Genomic DNA, 16,349 nt, shown 5'->3' on the forward strand with positions numbered 1-16,349 from the left:
CTCTTTAAGCAAAATATCCAAAAGAACTTGACTCTATTGTTAATTGGTCAGCTTTGCATTTAAAAAGACTGATTGTTTAAAAATAATAGTTCATGAACTGAATTAATTTTTTAAAATAGTTCATAAATTGAACTGGTTTTAATAATTTTTTTTTTTCATAAATTGAACTAATTTTTTTATATTATTCTACTCCTTTTTTTTCTTTAATAATACACAATGCTTCAGCTATCATATTCAATTATTGTGCAAGCAGTGATAAAGCTCATGCAAATATATTTAATCAAATTTTATTGGACTATTCATACACGGTTGCTTAAATTTGCTTCTTTTTTTTTTTAGCATTTAAAATTTAATCCTGTACTAAGTGAATTCCTCCACACCTATACAGCAAAAAAAGAGAGTCAATTTTGAGAAAAGAAAAATGATTAGTTGATTACTTGCGCTTGCTTGCCTATTGATATTTCAACATTCTACCTAATTTTTAATAAAATAAGCTCGCACTTGAAGGGGAAAGGCACATGGTCTTTGAATTCTCAAATTTGCCCTTGGCGGCTTTGCCTCTCACTTGTTGCCTTTTGGATAGTCTCGGGTATTTAAGAGATTTCAGACAAAAATGTAACCGCTACTTTTCCACATTCTCAAAGTATTAATTTTGATCTTTTTAGTCAGAAGTTCAATTTAAAAGCACGAAAAGACCGAGAAACAGTAGCACAGAAGAACACACAGGAAACAAGATCATTTTGCTCCGTTAAGAGAAGGTAACTTCCTGTTCAAGACTCTAGTTCTTGCTCTCTCTCTCTTCTCTTCTTTCTTCCTTTGAATTTCCTATTTCTCAACACTGTCTTTTAATTTTGGTTTTTTTTTTTTTTTTTTTTCATCAATCAATCATGGTCACACTTATTTCTTTAAATTCTTGATTGTCAATTTATCATAAAGTTAAGTGTTGTTGGACATCATATTTGATAGGTGGTTGAATTTGAAAAGCTTAGCTGAAACCACAATTTAATGAACATGGATTTTATGTACAATCAATTTACAAAATATCTTGGAAATAATATTTGATAAGTAGTTTTTGTGGTTCTTGCATATGCTATCGTTTTCTTTCTGTAATTGGACTTGTTTGATCTAATGTAATAGTTATTTTACATGTCTGGAATTAATGCCAGAATCAACGTGTTAAAATGCCCGATTATTTATTTGATCATTGACGAGTTGCTGATTCATTCATATGCAGAGGAATGGAGAATCAATCTTTTGGAAGGCCCCAGAGACCAAAAGGGGGTAAAATAAAGCAGGCATTGAAGGTGATTGTAGTTTTGTCTGTTTGTGCCTGGTTGGTATATCAGATCAGGCACTCAAGGAATAAGACAAAGAACTATGGCAGTCAAACAAAGCTTATTATAGAACTGGAACTTGCACGTATCAATGAGAAATTCAGGACAAATATTGAAGGAAAAGAAATGGAACTTCAACCAGAAAATCAAGCTAAGGTACCATCCAAGAGTAATTACAAGGAATCCAGGATGCAGGAAAACGTGGTGGAGATTGCCACAAATGCTGGCGTGACAGAGGAAATAGATGGGGTCCAAAGCTTTCATGATGAAAATGGTGTTCCACCTGATGGTAATGAAACTGAAATAGTGGCTGGCCAGGCACACATGTTGCGCGAAGAAAACATTTCAAATGTTGATAAGGGAAGTTGGTTTGGCAAAAAGTAACATTTATGAAGTCACATATGGGGAAGAATCGGAAGATTAACAAATAAGCTGTAGAGGAGATAATTTTCTATAGGGTACAGAGGATATGTCTTTTTTCTTTAGTTCATGAATATGTTCGATGTAATTAGCCGTAGGGAATGCAAAGTCACAGATCTTTTTCAGTGATAGATCACTAATGCACAATTTGATGGATAGCATTCATTTAGCTATCTACCATTCTTTGTCTTAGACTTGAAAAACTGTATAGGTTAACATCAATGTACTTGTTATGTCTGACATTTTCGTTTTTCGCTCCTCTTAGTATCTGATTTCACTCTCAGTCTCGACCCTTCTCATTTTGCAATGCTACTCTCTCTTGTATTTTATAAATCTGGAATCATATTGGAAACAAAATCATAATCAAATGTGATCTCACGTCACCCCATGCGTCATTCGAATGTGTGGGCAACTATTTTCCCTATAAGCTGCAAGGAGGAACAGAAGAAAATATAGAAAAGTAAAGGAAGAGATAATATAGAAAAGACATGGAAGAGTTATCATTTTGTCTTAGTTAATATCATTTAATGATAAAGAAAAATGATTTCTTTTTTATTTGACTATATAATAAAATCAATATGTTAATAATATTAAAAAAAGTAAGATATTCAGCTTGGCTAACAGCTATTAGGAAATAAAGAAGTATAAATCATTTTTTCAAGCTGATCATTTTGGTTTATCATTATGTCACAAGTTCTGAATAACATTTTTGTTTAAAGAAAAAAATCAAATCAAATAAACTATTTTCACATGAGAAAGATATATCCAAATTTCTCAACAATATAAAGGACCTAAATACTTATTTTCTTCTGTTGTTCCTTGCAGCTTATGGGGAAAATAGTTGCACCCTCGAATGACGCATGGGGTGACGTGAGATCACATTTGATTATGATTTTGTTTCCAATATGATTCCAGGATTTGGAAGGCCTGCATGGCAGTTACAAATAGATATATGCGAGATTTGGGGAGTATCTTTCGGAATACGGATGCACCGAATATTTTAATATATATTTTATTTATAATGTAATATGTATTTTTTTTTAGTACATGTGTAATATGTATTTTAATTTTCATCAAATTATTTTTTCAACAAATTTTAAAATAAATTATTTATTAATAATTTGATAAAAATAATATAGGAACTTAGGAAGGTTATACTTACAACATATTTTCGTTTACAATCTCTTACAACTCATATCTTAACCATTGATTTTCATCAATCAACGGTTAAGATTTTCGCAAATAAAATTTATTAATTAATTATTAATTAACAATAAATCTTAACCGTTGATTGACGGAAATCAACGGTTAAGATATGATTGTAAGAGGTTGTAAACGAAAATAGATTGTAATTATAACCTCTTCAAATAACACACACACACACATATATATATATATAAGACAGGATCTTTTGACACCGGTGTCAAATTTGAAATTTGACACCTCATATGAGAGCTGTTAGATCAAAAAAGATCAATGGTATCACATGCTTACAAATCAGAGTCGTTGATTTTTTTTTATCTAACGGCTCTCAGATGAGGTGTCAAACTTTAAATTTGACACCGGTGTCAAAGGATCCTACCTCTTTCTCTCTCTCTATCACATCGTAACTGTTGATTTCCGTCCATCCAACGGTTATAGTTTAGGAAGTTATAATAATTAATTAATTATTAATTACACTATAAATGACAACCGTTGATTTCCGTCTATCAACGGCTGAGATAGGGAGTAAGACTTAAAAATCTTACTCTTGAGTCAAAAGAACCCTCTCCATATATAACCGTTTGATTTCCTAAACTATAACCGTTGGATGGACGGAAATCAACAGTTACGATGTGGAGTAAGACTTATAAGTCTTACTCTAGAGTCAAATGAGCTCTCCCATAAAGAGAGAGAGAGAGAAATATTTCTCTCGTCACCGGAGATAAAATTATCTCCAGTAAGCTCAAAACGACGTCGTTTTGAGTTATAAGATTAAAAAATTATAATGATAAAGACTAATATAACCTGCAATATATTATAATTACAAAAATACCTTGATTTCTGTCTCAAAGAGACGTCATTTTTGAGCTCACTGGAGATAACTTTATCACCGATGACTGGAGAAATCATTTACCCATATATATTAGGCTTTAATGTTTCTACAATGAATGTAGATAAGTTATCTACATTCACTCTCAAAACGACGTCGTTTCGTGTTGAAAGATTAAAAAATTATAATGAGAAAGATTATTATAACCCTGAAACAAATTATAATTATAAAAATACTATGATTTTCGTCTCGAAATGACGTCATTTTGAGCTCAATGTAGATAATTTATCTACATTGACGGCAGAAAAAATGAATCTTATATATAACATGGAAGAAATTATACTTACTACCTCTCTTTTTTACTACTTATTACTACCAAATCTTAATCGTTAATTGATGAAAATCAATAATTAGGATTTAAAATGACACAAAATTATTTTCTTTAGAAGAAGAAATATTTTTTCCATATAATATTATATTATGAGTGAAAGATGAAAAAAAAAAATTCACTACATTCCTAGTACCGAAGAATTTTTTCGAGATTTGCGTCTTAAATTTTTTGAAATTGTGGGATCTACATGCGCTTTCTATATTTCTCTGGCTGCACCTTTGCAGTTCAACTGTAGAGTATCCAGATTCCGGACCCTATGATTCAATAATCAGTATTAACGAGAGAGGGGTGTACTCGGGTAGGCTTGGTGGTCAACGGTCAAACAGGGGCAGATCGGTGTTATGTTTGTTGGGGAGGTTAAATTTTTGAAATAGTTTATAATGAGGGTCAATTTGGTAATTAATTATTAATAAAAGGTTATAAGGGTCAAAAAGCCAGAGAATGTGAGACATTGTAATCGGCCAGATCTCGCCTTTTTTGGGTGAGATTTTTATTTTATTTGGACGGAAGTGATCTCATCAAATTTGAATGAGATTGAGTATAATTAATTCATAAATTAATTTTAAAATATTATGTTTTAGTAAATTTTTATTTAAATAATAATATTTTTATTTTTTTAATTATATAAAAATAAAATTATCTCTTATAATATGAAAATTGAGAAACACTAATCCTTTATTTAATATTACTTATCTATCTAGCATTATATATAGTAGTTACCGGCTTTTTGACCACTATAGCCTTTTTTAATAATTAATTATCAAATTGACCCTATTTATAAACTATTTCAAAAATTTAACCTCTCCAGAAAACATAACATCAATCTGCCCCTATTTGACCGTTGACCACGAAGCTTACCCGGGTACACCCCTCCCTACCCAGGTATTTTTTGAAAATTAATGCTACCAGGGTAGGGAGGGGTGTATCCGGGTAAATCTCGACCAGAAACTCCAAAACCGTTCGAATATTATCTCAACTATTTCAAATATTTATGGCATCTCAATGTGTTGTTATGCACCACAATAATTGATTCACACTGATTGCGCCTCAATAAATACGCTCCATCGTTGTTTGATTTCTGGAAATTATTCTGAAGTTATTTATTTTTTCATTAGTATTTATTTTCTTCCTAATCTGTTACAATCAATGTTATTAAAACCGACCCGGTCATTGACCCGGTCGAGGTACTGGGTCACTGGGTCAACCGGTGGGTCACTGGTTCAACCGCATGACCCGGTAATTATATGCAATTTTATAATTTATATTAAAAAATTATAAACAAACTCAAATATCTAAGAAAAATGATAAAAATTTCAAATATTTTAATATAAAAATAATAAATGACATATTATTATCCTATAAAAGATCAAACAAAAATATAATGATCGTCATACGAGACCTTAGGTTAAGAAAACGACATCTCTAACTATAAATCAAATCAAATCACAATTTGCTGCATAGTGCATAATCGAGATAATATTAGTGTTGTAGGTACATAACTTATGTAAGTTAATAAGCAAAAAAATATTCAAATATGTCAATTATGATTTTTTTTTGGGACTGGGTCGGGTCACCGGTTTTCATGAAAATCGGCCGAGTCGCACCGGGTCTAATGCATAACCAGTCCGTTGCTTCAACCGAACCGGTTATATGACTGGTTTATCGGTTCCCGGGTCGACCCGGCCGGGTCGGTCCGGGTTTCATAACACTGGTTACAATTTTGTTTCCCTTTCAAAATTGTTTCCCTTTATTTTCTTTCTAAGATGAAGTGTACAATCCCTATAAATCAGCTACACACTAATTAGGAAAGAAATTAGCATTAAAAAAAGGAAACAAAATTGTAACAGATTAGGAAGAAAATAAATACTAATTCAAATGCACCACAATAATTGATCCTCATTGATTGCGCCTCAATAAATACGCTCCATCGTTGCTTGATTTCTGGAAATTATTCTGAAGTTATTTATTTTTGAATTAGTATTTATTTTCTTCCTAATCTGTTACAATTTTGTTTCCCTTTTTTAAAGAAATCAGCTACACACTAATTAGGAAAGAAATCAGCCATAAATATTTGAAATAGTTGAGATAATATTCGAACGATTTTGGGGTTTTGGATCGAGATTTACCCGGGTACACCCCTCCTTACTCGGGTAAATAATTCAAGCAATTTTCCAGATGTTAAGAACTATACCCAGGTACACCCTTACCTACCCGGGTAGGTAAAAAATTTCAAAATATACCCGGGTAAGCTTGGTGGTCAACGTCAAACAGGGGCAGATTGGTGTTATGTTTTTTGGGAGGTTAAATTTTTGAAATAGTTTATAATGAAGGTCAATTTAATAATTAATTATTAATAAAGGGTTATAAGGGTCAAAAAGCCAGTAATTACCACATAAGTATATAACTTAATAATACTACATAATTTTTTTCATTATTAATAAATGGACTTTGCATATTCTAAATCTCTATCTTGAGTTATTTTGTAATTTTTTTTAACACAATTTTTTCATGAATATGGAGATGCAACTTCAGATAAAATGCTTAAAGATTTAAATCCTTTTCACTCGAATCGACACACATTGGTAGATTGTTATATGCCATTTGCGTACAATTAATAAAAATAAATATTTATTTGTACACATAGAAAATAAAGGTATTTTTCAGCTAGGGCAGATATACTTATCACCAAAAAATTTTACCACCTTTACAATCAATCTAATTACTGTTGATTTCCGTCAATCTAACGGTTATAATTTATTGGAATTATAACCGTTAGATTGACGAAAATCAACGGTGATTAAGTTAGTTGTAAATGTGGTAAATTTTTTTGGTGGTAAGTATATCCTTCCCTTTTTCAGTTATTAGTTAAATTTATTTAAAAAAATATTGAAAACAAGTTAAGATTTTTTTTAATTAATTATTAATTCACAATAAATGGTAACCGTTGATTGACGAAAATCAATAGTATTAAGACATAGTTATAAGAAATTGTAAAAAAAAAAAAAAAGTTGTAAGCATGATATAATTTACATAAAATCTCATGATAATATGGCTATCATCTTTCACATGTCCTCAGATATTTCTATTGATTGGCTAGCCAATAAAAATGGATGGAATCTCATTTGATTTTTGTGAGAAAGATATACAATATCTGCTTCCTCTGTTATGCACTAGCCTCTGTTAAGCTAATCTTCAGTTCGAGTCACTCTTCCAAACTCCCTCTATCATCGCACAGAAACTCACAAACATGGAGATACAGTTTTGGGCTAAATGCGAAATCGATTGGGCTTAGTGTTCTACAGGTTTTGTGTTTGAATCTCGATGGGACCTACCATGTGATTTCCGCCTCCTAGGGTTGGATCCCTGTTTGTCCCGTCCCTCTCCTCATGTCACAGAACTTAGAACTCATCTTTTAACGCCAAAAAAATAACCTCAAAATAAAAATAAAAAGTTCAGACAGAGAAAATGAAATTTAGTATTCCGAGTGTGCGCAAGCGACAGACTGTTATTATGTAAAAGCATCCCTGGTTTTTGACACATGCCATATATTTTGTTACATTGTGTAGTGAATTATTTGCACACATATTTCGCTACATAGAGTAGCGAAATATGCCACGTGATATTTTGGCAAAATTTACTGTTGACGTGACAGTTTGGTAAATTTTTTTGCCAACTTTGGTCACTATTCCCATTTTTTAACGCCAAAAAAATAACCTCAAAATAAAAATAGAAAGTTCAGACAGAGAAAATGAAATTTATTATTCCAAACAACCACTTGAAAATATAATAAGCCTACCAAGAGTGTGCGCTAGCGGCAAACTGTTATAATGTAAAAGCATCCTTTCCTTACATCACAAGCCTGAATGCGGTATATGAGGCAAAGCATGGTACGATTCTCAATCCTCATTTACTAGATTTAAACCTTACTACCTAATGAAATTTTAAAAGTATACTTATTCGGTAATAATCAAAATTTCCATACTTTCTAATATGCTACTCATACCTAACTTCAGTCTTCCATCCGTCCCCAAGAACTAAAATTACTGGTTATGGAAATCTGCTCTGTTTAAGGAGTGTATATTACTACAAAAGCAAAATTTTAAGTCGTGATCGACAGCAGCAGAACTGTAATTGAATGTAAAATCCCCAATGCTAAAATAAAATATTGTTGTATCTTTAATCGGAATTTGTTGCAAGGCTATAAGCAGGAACCTTGGCAACTCTTCCTTCTTTCATGACCGATCTTATTCTCTCCACCCCCTTCCACAAGCCTTTATTGGCGTAGATATTGGACAATACCACGTAAGCACCATCATTCCAAGGTTCCAATGCTTGTAAATGCTTAGCTACCCACTCCGCCATTTCCACATTCCCATATTTTTCACACGCACCCATCAAACACCCCCATACTACTGAATTTGGCTTCATAGGCATCTCCTCCACCATTTTTCTGGCATCGTCAAGCAATCCCGCTCGACCCAGCAGGTCCACCATGCATCCATAATGTTGCAATTGGGGTGTTATGCCATAAACGTTCTTCATCATATCAAAGTAACATCTTCCCTCTTGAACTGTCCCTCCGTGGACGCAAGCACTGAGTATTCCAACAAAAGTTACATGATTAGGCTTCACTCCTGCCTCTCTCATATACCAGAAGCATCCAAGTGCTTCCTTTACATGTCCATGCATAGCATAACCCACAATCATGGATGTCCACGATGACACATTCCGTTCCTCCATCGTTGCAAAAACTTTGTAAGCCAGGTCCATCCGCCCACACTTCCCATACATGTCTATCAGTGAATTCGACATCAAAATGTCAGTCTTCTCAGTGGCATTAGCCTGAAAAACACATTTATGCAATTGGAGAGCCAGGTCCAAGTCACCAATGCTTCCACAAGCAGATGTGAGGCTAACCATGGTGATGCCATCCGGGGCGAATCCATGTCTCCTCATATTCAAAAACACATGAATCGCATCCCTGGCAAGGCCAGCTTGGGAAAGCCCACCTATTATAGCATTCCAAGAACCAAGCTTTGGGTCAGGATTTTCATCAAACAACTTACGTGCACTTCCAAATTCGCCAGCTTTGCAATACAAGTTTATAAACCCAGTCTCGCAATACTCATTGGATTGGAGTCCAAGCTTCACAGCAGCGGAATGAACCTGTTTTCCAAGATTAATGGCAAAAGATTGGCACACCGCCTTGAGAACAATCGGAAGGGTGTAACAGTCAGGGAAAACCCCAGCCCGCAACATCGAAACATGGATGAGAAGAGCATAGCGTGGAGCCCCTAGCCTAGTGTAGGACCTCAGAATATTGTTCCAATTAAACGAAGCAGGATTGGTTTCCAGAAAGTGTGTCCTGAGAACGTGGGCATATACTTGGTTCAATTCCGATACTCGAGTACAATTAGACAACTTCGTAGCTATCAATGTTACTGGGTCGTGTTGAGTAAAAATCGCAGCACAGAAATGACGACAAGTGGTGAATCCAAGTTGCAAGAAGAACCTGGGCATTGGCATTAACATTAGCATTAGAATAGCCAAGGATGATTTGAAATCATATTTATACCCTTTCTTTCATTTATCAAACGGGCCAGTGTTTGGACATTGGGCCTGGGCCTGGCCCGATAAGTATAAATAATAAATAATAATTAAACGATGGAGTTCGAGTTTGAGTTGGAGTTGGAGGCCACGCAATTTGGTGAAGGTAAATGGAGGAGGCATCAACGGCTCCGGATCTGGACGAAGGCGATCCTTCATCGACGGTTCTGGATCTCACGAGCTATCAGCTCCATGACCTTGACTCGGTTGAGTTGCCGCCGAATCTCACTGAGTTGGACCTCACCTCGAATCGGTTGTCCACTTTGGACCCTCGCATAGGGCACCTATCTCATCTCAAGAAGCTTTCCCTTCGTCAAAACCTCATCACTGACGCTGCCGTTGAGCCTCTCTCTTCATGGAACGCTCTTTCCTCTCTTGAGGTACTCTCAATATCATCATCATCATAACAGGTTATGTTTTAATGCATTCAATTGCTGAAACAAACGCTTTTTTGTTTCGTACAGGACCTCGTGCTGCGTGATAACCAACTAAGGAAAATTCCTGACGTCAGCATATTCAAGACTCTTTTGGTTTTTGATGTTTCTTTCAATGAAATTACTTTGCTACATGGCTTGTCCAGGGTCTCCAACACCCTCAAGGAGCTCTATGTATCGAAAAATGAAGTGACTAAGATTGAGGAGATTGATCACTTCCATCAACTCCACATTCTTGAACTTGGCTCCAATAAATTAAGGGTTAGTCATACTGTGATCGAATATAAACAACATATGGCAATGTGTTCCTACGGTGTTTAATGGAGCATGATTTCCGTATCTGATTCAGGTGATGGAGAATTTCGAGAACCTCACAAATTTGCAGGAGCTCTGGCTTGGACGTAATCGAATTAAAGTTGTAAATCTCTGTGGTCTGACATGCATCAAGAAGATTAGTTTGCAAAGCAATCGTCTCACTACAATGACAGGATTTGAGGTATGCTATTTCTATCTCCAATGTTGGATTAGGAGATAAATTTCAATCGAGTAAAACCATGAGGGAGAATATTCATTCACCAATCAAAGTTATAGGTTGCAACTCAATTTGAACTTGTTGATGAATTGGGCCGGTGGGGATTTGCAAGTTTTCTTTTCATATTAATTTCATTTGTAGTTGCTAACTTATTTCCCTCTTTTTGGGATACAGGGTTGCATAGCTCTAGAAGAACTATACTTGAGCCATAATGGTATCACAAAAATGGAAGGCCTGTCATCTTTAGTCAATCTCCGGGTTTTAGATGTATCATCAAATAAGCTAACCTCTGTGGATGACATTCTCAACCTGACGCAGTATGTCTGTTCCTCCGTTTCCCTCCCTACTCATCCTTATGTTATTCATTTCATTGCCTAATTTAATCTATTGCAGATTAGAAGATTTGTGGCTTAATGACAACCAAATAGAATCACTCGAAGGAATTGCTGAGGCTGTTGCTGGTTCAAGAGAGAAGCTTACCACTATCTACCTAGAAAATAACCCATGTGTACGGTTATTTATTATCCTTACAAATTTGTGATTTTTTTTTTCTTGAAACATTTATACTTGTAGATGGGGCTATATATTTTATTTCCAATATAGAATGAGTTTCATTTGCCACTGATCCTAAACATGTGATTACGGGTCTTCCGTTAGTTTCAACTAACATTTGATGTCGTTATGGAGTTGTATGAGCATAAAGTGTGGATTTCATTTAGAACATATCGGACCTATGTTGGCTTGCCGAAATTATCACGATGTTCCTGCTTTTGGATTTTTCTGTTATAATGTATTTACTTTATGAACTAATCCTTTTTTTTTTTTTTGCAGGCTAAGTCAACCAACTATGCTACCATCCTAAGGGAAATCTTCCCCAACATCCAACAAATTGATTCTTATGTGTTTTCTTAGGAGTTACTTGGCTTCAGCTTTGGCTGAAAACAGTAGGTTTGAAGCTTTGTCTTTTCATATCCATTTGTAAGTTTTATATAGATCTTTGTACGATTTTGTCATTGCTAATAGTTGTGTTTATTGCACTTTGATTAATTTCTGGGATGTCTGTCATGCATGCAGATCCTGGTTTGAAAGATCGATGATTTGGCTCTGTCCACCTAATGGAGAGAATAAGCTTATCAACAATTGGACAATATTACGTGCCTGACCATTGGTTACTAGTCGAATGAACATGCTTGTTATATGTTTCTTGTTTAGCAGACCACATTTCGTTTTATTTATATCTTTTTGGCAACCAGTTTTTGAAGTTACGCCTTTTTTCTTCTGTGTTAATGATATTTCTAGTTACCTTTTTGGGTATACAGTGGAGAATGTAGATTAATGATCGCCTAGAGATTCACTGAAATTTGTTTTAGTGATTCACCATCCATAACTAAGTAAATGTTTATTGTCTGTGACATGCATATAAGCTATCTCTGCAATTCTTCAAGAATTCCCTCTCCTGCAGTGTTGTTATTCTGCTGAATGGCAATTAGAATTGACAGTCATAAAATGCAGGCCAACTATAATGAACGGGCTTTTATTATTATAATGTTATTCTCCAACTTCAAAACTTTCATCGTATTGCTAGTCCTTTGTTGTAAATGACCAGGGTTAATTGGCCTGAATCAGAAATAAGATTTTATTTTCTCCCTTTGTATCTGATTTAATAAAAAAGAATACGCAAACCATTTGAATTTGAGAAAATGTAAAAATTTGTCTTGATAACTTTGTTAAACTTTAATTTAAACGAATTTACTAAGAAGTGTTTTGCTTGGTAAGCGTCTAATTTAAATGATCTATAGTAAAGAGATTATTTTAATACATTAAAAGGAGAAAAAAAAAAAAAAAAACCTCTTAGAAGAAAGTCCATAGTCCAATCATGTGACTTGGCTGGCAATGCTGGCCTTCGTAGACCAATTGTAACACAAAGTGTTAAAAGCTCCAATAACATTTTGTCGCGTCCAAATCAAAAGGGTGCTGTTGTCATCATGTGCAAATCCCCATTGTTTTATTTTTGAATAGTTAGACTTTCTTAGGCAAGTAGAAGTTCTTTTTAAGGAACTTAGCAGCTTTGTCATCATTCCGACAACACAAAACTCGGAGAAGAGTGTTCGGTTCTCTTGGACTCCATTGACCAGATGTTGGAGGCAATGGCAACTGGGATTTGTCTAAAGAAGCATACATTTCCAGAGTAACCTTGCTGAATTGCTGAATCAAGTGCTCAGTATCCATGCGAAACAGGGGAAGCACACCTTTAACAGTGGTAGCAAGCTTTTCTATCAATTCAGCAGGTAAACCATCTCCATTGGACCAGAACAAATCAGTGAGAAGCTTCAAGTCTTCCTCTATTATAGCAGAATCTTCAAGAGAGAAAGCGCGTGCTGGACCTCCAGCTAACAAAACCAAAAGGAACCCATCAAAAGAAGCCTCCATTAACTCAGTAATAACACGCGTTCTGGCTCCTTCTTGCACTGTTGACGATATAATCTCCAAGCACTGCTCAAGCTCCTCAAGAAAAGGCTCAATCCTAGTCGATGAAACTTCACCAACATACAGGCCATCCCAAAGAACATGACATAGATCATGGAAAATCACCTTGTAAGCAATAGCCTCAGAGAGTTGATAGATACCTTCTACAGAAGCAGCTGCAGATAGCTTGAACTTAAACCCCGCCTCTGTATCATACTCTCTAGTGGATTCAGAACTTTCAAGACGGGTAATTGTCCTCTTTTCCAAAACCTTCAGTTCCATGCCAATGCGCTGCATGGTATTGATGCGAACACAAAGCTGGGGTAACCCCAATGAGCTATCTACATATGTAGTTCCAATCTGGGATTTCCTCCTCTGAGTCACTTGTGACTTGTCCTTTTTCCTAAATACATCCTTAAATTTTGATCTTGTCGAACAACGAGTCAAAGCAGGCATAACTGGGATGAAAGTATTACGATTCCCTGCAGATCATATCAAAAGGAAAGACCTGTCATCATGGGGACTCAATAACTCTTTTGTTAAATCAAAGACTATGCAATAAATTTATACCACAGCCGGATTTGGCCTTCAAAATGTATTGTTGGAGAGATTTGTCAAGACCAGACATCAATTCAGGAAGAAAAACTGCATGCATGGGTATAGGCAACAGAAAGAACGCTTCCAGGGAGTCATCTATGATTCGTAGAGCTTCAACAGCAGAAGGAGCAAAGCAATCTCTATTTGCATGTGGATTCCATACCTAGAGGAAAAAAGGATGGTCATGTATCACAAACCAAAAAAACAAAAATGTTGTGTCGAAGTAGGTGTCTAGTCTAAACCATTATTGAGCTTCAAAATCGAGTTTATAGAATAGAAGACTCTTGATACTCCATCACTCAACAATAAAAGAGAAGACACATTTCGCTTTGTAGTAATGACACAACAAAAGATTTGGCATACCTCTTGTTGTAGATTTGTGTCAACCCATTCCTCCAGTCTATCCACTCTGGTTTTAATCCATGACTTGACCAGATTGGCAATTACAGCTTCAGCCTCATAAGGGTGCATCTCCCTTATAATGGATTTCCCACCATCTTCACTGTCAACTGAATCCTCCACTGCTATCTGTACCAGATCTTTCTCTAACTTGTCAGCAGCCAACAGCACTTCTACAGCATCAGGTGTCAAATTGGTAACACTACTGACATATTGCTTCAACTCATTCCCATAACACACATGAAGGGTAGCAGCAGCAACACCAGCTGCAATTGGATGCCACCTCTTCAGTATGGGACTAAATATCGCCTTCTCATTAAAAGCTAGTTTGCTGATGTCTCGGGCAAGGACGGAAAGATTGAGAAAGCCTTTATTCTGTTGTATAGATACATGCTTTCTGGGGTCCAGTTTCTCCAATTCCTACTCAAAAGACAGATTAAAAAGAGTTAATGCCACCAAATTTTGGTAACTAGCTTTGCGAAAATTACATGGGCTTTCAAACATGAACCCCCAAGGTGCATGTGAGCAAGTAAATCAATTATGTGCATTTAAATTATTCTTGCACATTAAGGAGATATTGCTAGAAGTCTTAAGCTCCTGAAATTTATAAAAGAATTAATGGCAATTTCCTAATCACAAAAGAAAACCCAAGAGCCAAGGTTTTCTGTTGGAATTTAACACTGTAATAGAGCAAAACAGCTAGCTTTATCCTATTTCAGTTAGTGGGATCAAAATTGTATCTCATGTACTAATATGTCATACTTTATCACATGTTGGTACCATCTGAAATAGAGTATTCATGTTTCGGGAGTTTGAATGGTGGAACTTGCCTGAGCGAAAACAGCATGCAACGATGATCTAATATAATTTTCAACTCTGGTGCAGGATACATCAGTTTCTTTCCTCATCCTATTATACTGAGCAGAGATATCTTCAACCAATATATTTGCTGAAGACATAGCAACAGAAACAACACTTTGCATTGATTCAATATTACCATCATGGAAAGTATCATGGTAGGCAAGGAGCCTTGTCTCTGCCCAACTTAATATCGAATTCAATGTGGAGCTCAAGAATTTTGAGTAAAATGGATCTTTCATGGCCTTAGCATCTTTCTCAAGTTCTGCCAATAGATTACTTGATGCAAACAGAAGATCATTTTGTACTTGACCAGTGGCAACATACCGATGAAATAAGACCCAGCAAAAACAAATATTATGTAGCATCTCATTCATTCCAAGGATAGCCCAGGTCTTCTTAATGAGCTCTAAGACCTCATCAACCTCTTCTATAACAGAGGTTTCTTCATGATTATCAAAACATGCTTCCAAGAGAGTTTGATAGATCTTCAGGTTAAGTGGAAATCCATCAGCCCAGTGGCATGTATCAGAAACAGACCCGTCAGAAGATCTGCAAGCAAGAGACATAACAACATTCCGGAGTGCTTGCATTGACTCACTATCCTTCACAATGTCCATGGGTTTCTCAAGGCTTGCATGGATTATATGCTTCAGGCGCTGTGCAGAAGTGTCTTCCTTATCTAATGGCAAGCGAGGATGCAAGAGAAGTCCTGCTTCAAGAACCTTCAAATTTCTCCTTATCCAAGCCTCATAATCTTGTTGACTACCAAAATCTGAATACTTTAATTGTTGTATTAGCTCAAGCGGCAGAACCATTGACTCTATGCGTCTTCCAAGCTATTTCAAGAACAAAGACCTCGTAAGCTAGCTATTATTGATGAATGAAAAACTTGAAATTTCAGAATTCGGTCCACATTTTTCAATGCCAGTTATTCATAAAAGAACAAAAACAAGTGTAACATATTTCTAGTGGTAGGAAATATAATCCAATATGATGAATATTGATCAATAAAAACAAGTGTAACTAACATATTTCTTGTCCTTTTCTTTTTTTAATAAATCACTTAACCACAATTAATTAGAAGTATTACTATGATATGAATGAAGTTTAAATTCAGAAATGAATTCAAGTTTGGAGCAGAAAGAGAAAGAGAGGCCACACCTTGCCAGCAGCTACTCTGAGCAGGGATCGTCTGACTCTGGTGTCAGTGAGCTCGGAAACCGTCATCTGCAGCCTCATCAACTCCCACGTCGCCACCACCCTTCGATTCTTCTTT

General features: G+C 35.5%; 4 protein-coding genes across 6 annotated transcripts; 2 read left to right on the forward strand and 2 right to left on the reverse strand.

Moving 5' to 3' along the window:
* The first annotated feature begins 722 nt into the window (after positions 1-722).
* On the forward strand, positions 723-1,848 carry LOC133313740 (uncharacterized). Its single transcript, XM_061515145.1, has 2 exons — positions 723-758; positions 1,235-1,848. Exon 2 carries the CDS (start codon positions 1,239-1,241, stop codon positions 1,716-1,718), a length of 480 nt encoding a protein of 159 aa, XP_061371129.1. The 5' UTR covers positions 723-758; positions 1,235-1,238; the 3' UTR covers positions 1,719-1,848.
* Positions 1,849-8,040: 6,192 nt separating this feature from the next.
* LOC133313746 (pentatricopeptide repeat-containing protein At1g77170, mitochondrial) lies at positions 8,041-9,561 on the reverse strand. The gene is made up of 2 exons (XM_061515152.1): positions 8,578-9,561; positions 8,041-8,448 (listed from the first exon to the last, which is right to left on the reverse strand). Exons 1-2 carry the CDS (start codon positions 9,434-9,436, stop codon positions 8,354-8,356), a joined length of 954 nt encoding a protein of 317 aa, XP_061371136.1. The 5' UTR covers positions 9,437-9,561; the 3' UTR covers positions 8,041-8,353.
* A 304-nt stretch (positions 9,562-9,865) lies between these two features.
* LOC133313744 (protein phosphatase 1 regulatory inhibitor subunit PPP1R7 homolog) lies at positions 9,866-12,205 on the forward strand. Of its 3 annotated transcripts, none has more exons than XR_009751852.1 (7): positions 9,866-10,164; positions 10,249-10,479; positions 10,568-10,714; positions 10,925-11,067; positions 11,144-11,258; positions 11,582-11,728; positions 11,825-12,204. XR_009751852.1 is itself a non-coding variant. In XM_061515150.1 (7 exons), exons 1-6 carry the CDS (start codon positions 9,895-9,897, stop codon positions 11,660-11,662), a joined length of 987 nt encoding a protein of 328 aa, XP_061371134.1. In that variant the 5' UTR covers positions 9,866-9,894; the 3' UTR covers positions 11,663-11,698; positions 11,825-12,205. The 3 variants fall into 3 exon arrangements, 2 of the variants coding, with proteins under 2 accessions (XP_061371134.1, XP_061371135.1); XM_061515150.1 differs by having other exon boundaries at positions 11,582-11,698; positions 11,825-12,205; XM_061515151.1 differs by having other exon boundaries at positions 11,582-11,694; positions 11,825-12,205.
* A 564-nt stretch (positions 12,206-12,769) lies between these two features.
* Positions 12,770-16,339, reverse strand: LOC133313777 (protein unc-13 homolog). Its single transcript, XM_061515188.1, has 5 exons — positions 16,235-16,339; positions 15,024-15,909; positions 14,177-14,616; positions 13,787-13,976; positions 12,770-13,698 (listed from the first exon to the last, which is right to left on the reverse strand). The coding sequence occupies exons 1-5, from the start codon at positions 16,310-16,312 to the stop codon at positions 12,770-12,772; spliced, it is 2,523 nt and encodes an 840-aa protein (XP_061371172.1). The 5' UTR covers positions 16,313-16,339.
* Positions 16,340-16,349: the final 10 nt, after the last annotated feature.

This window comes from Gastrolobium bilobum, unplaced genomic scaffold, assembly GCF_033153095.1.
Source record: "Gastrolobium bilobum isolate Gb01-03AN ecotype WA unplaced genomic scaffold, APGP_CSIRO_Gbil_v1 utg15927, whole genome shotgun sequence".
NCBI lineage: Eukaryota > Viridiplantae > Streptophyta > Magnoliopsida > Fabales > Fabaceae > Gastrolobium > Gastrolobium bilobum.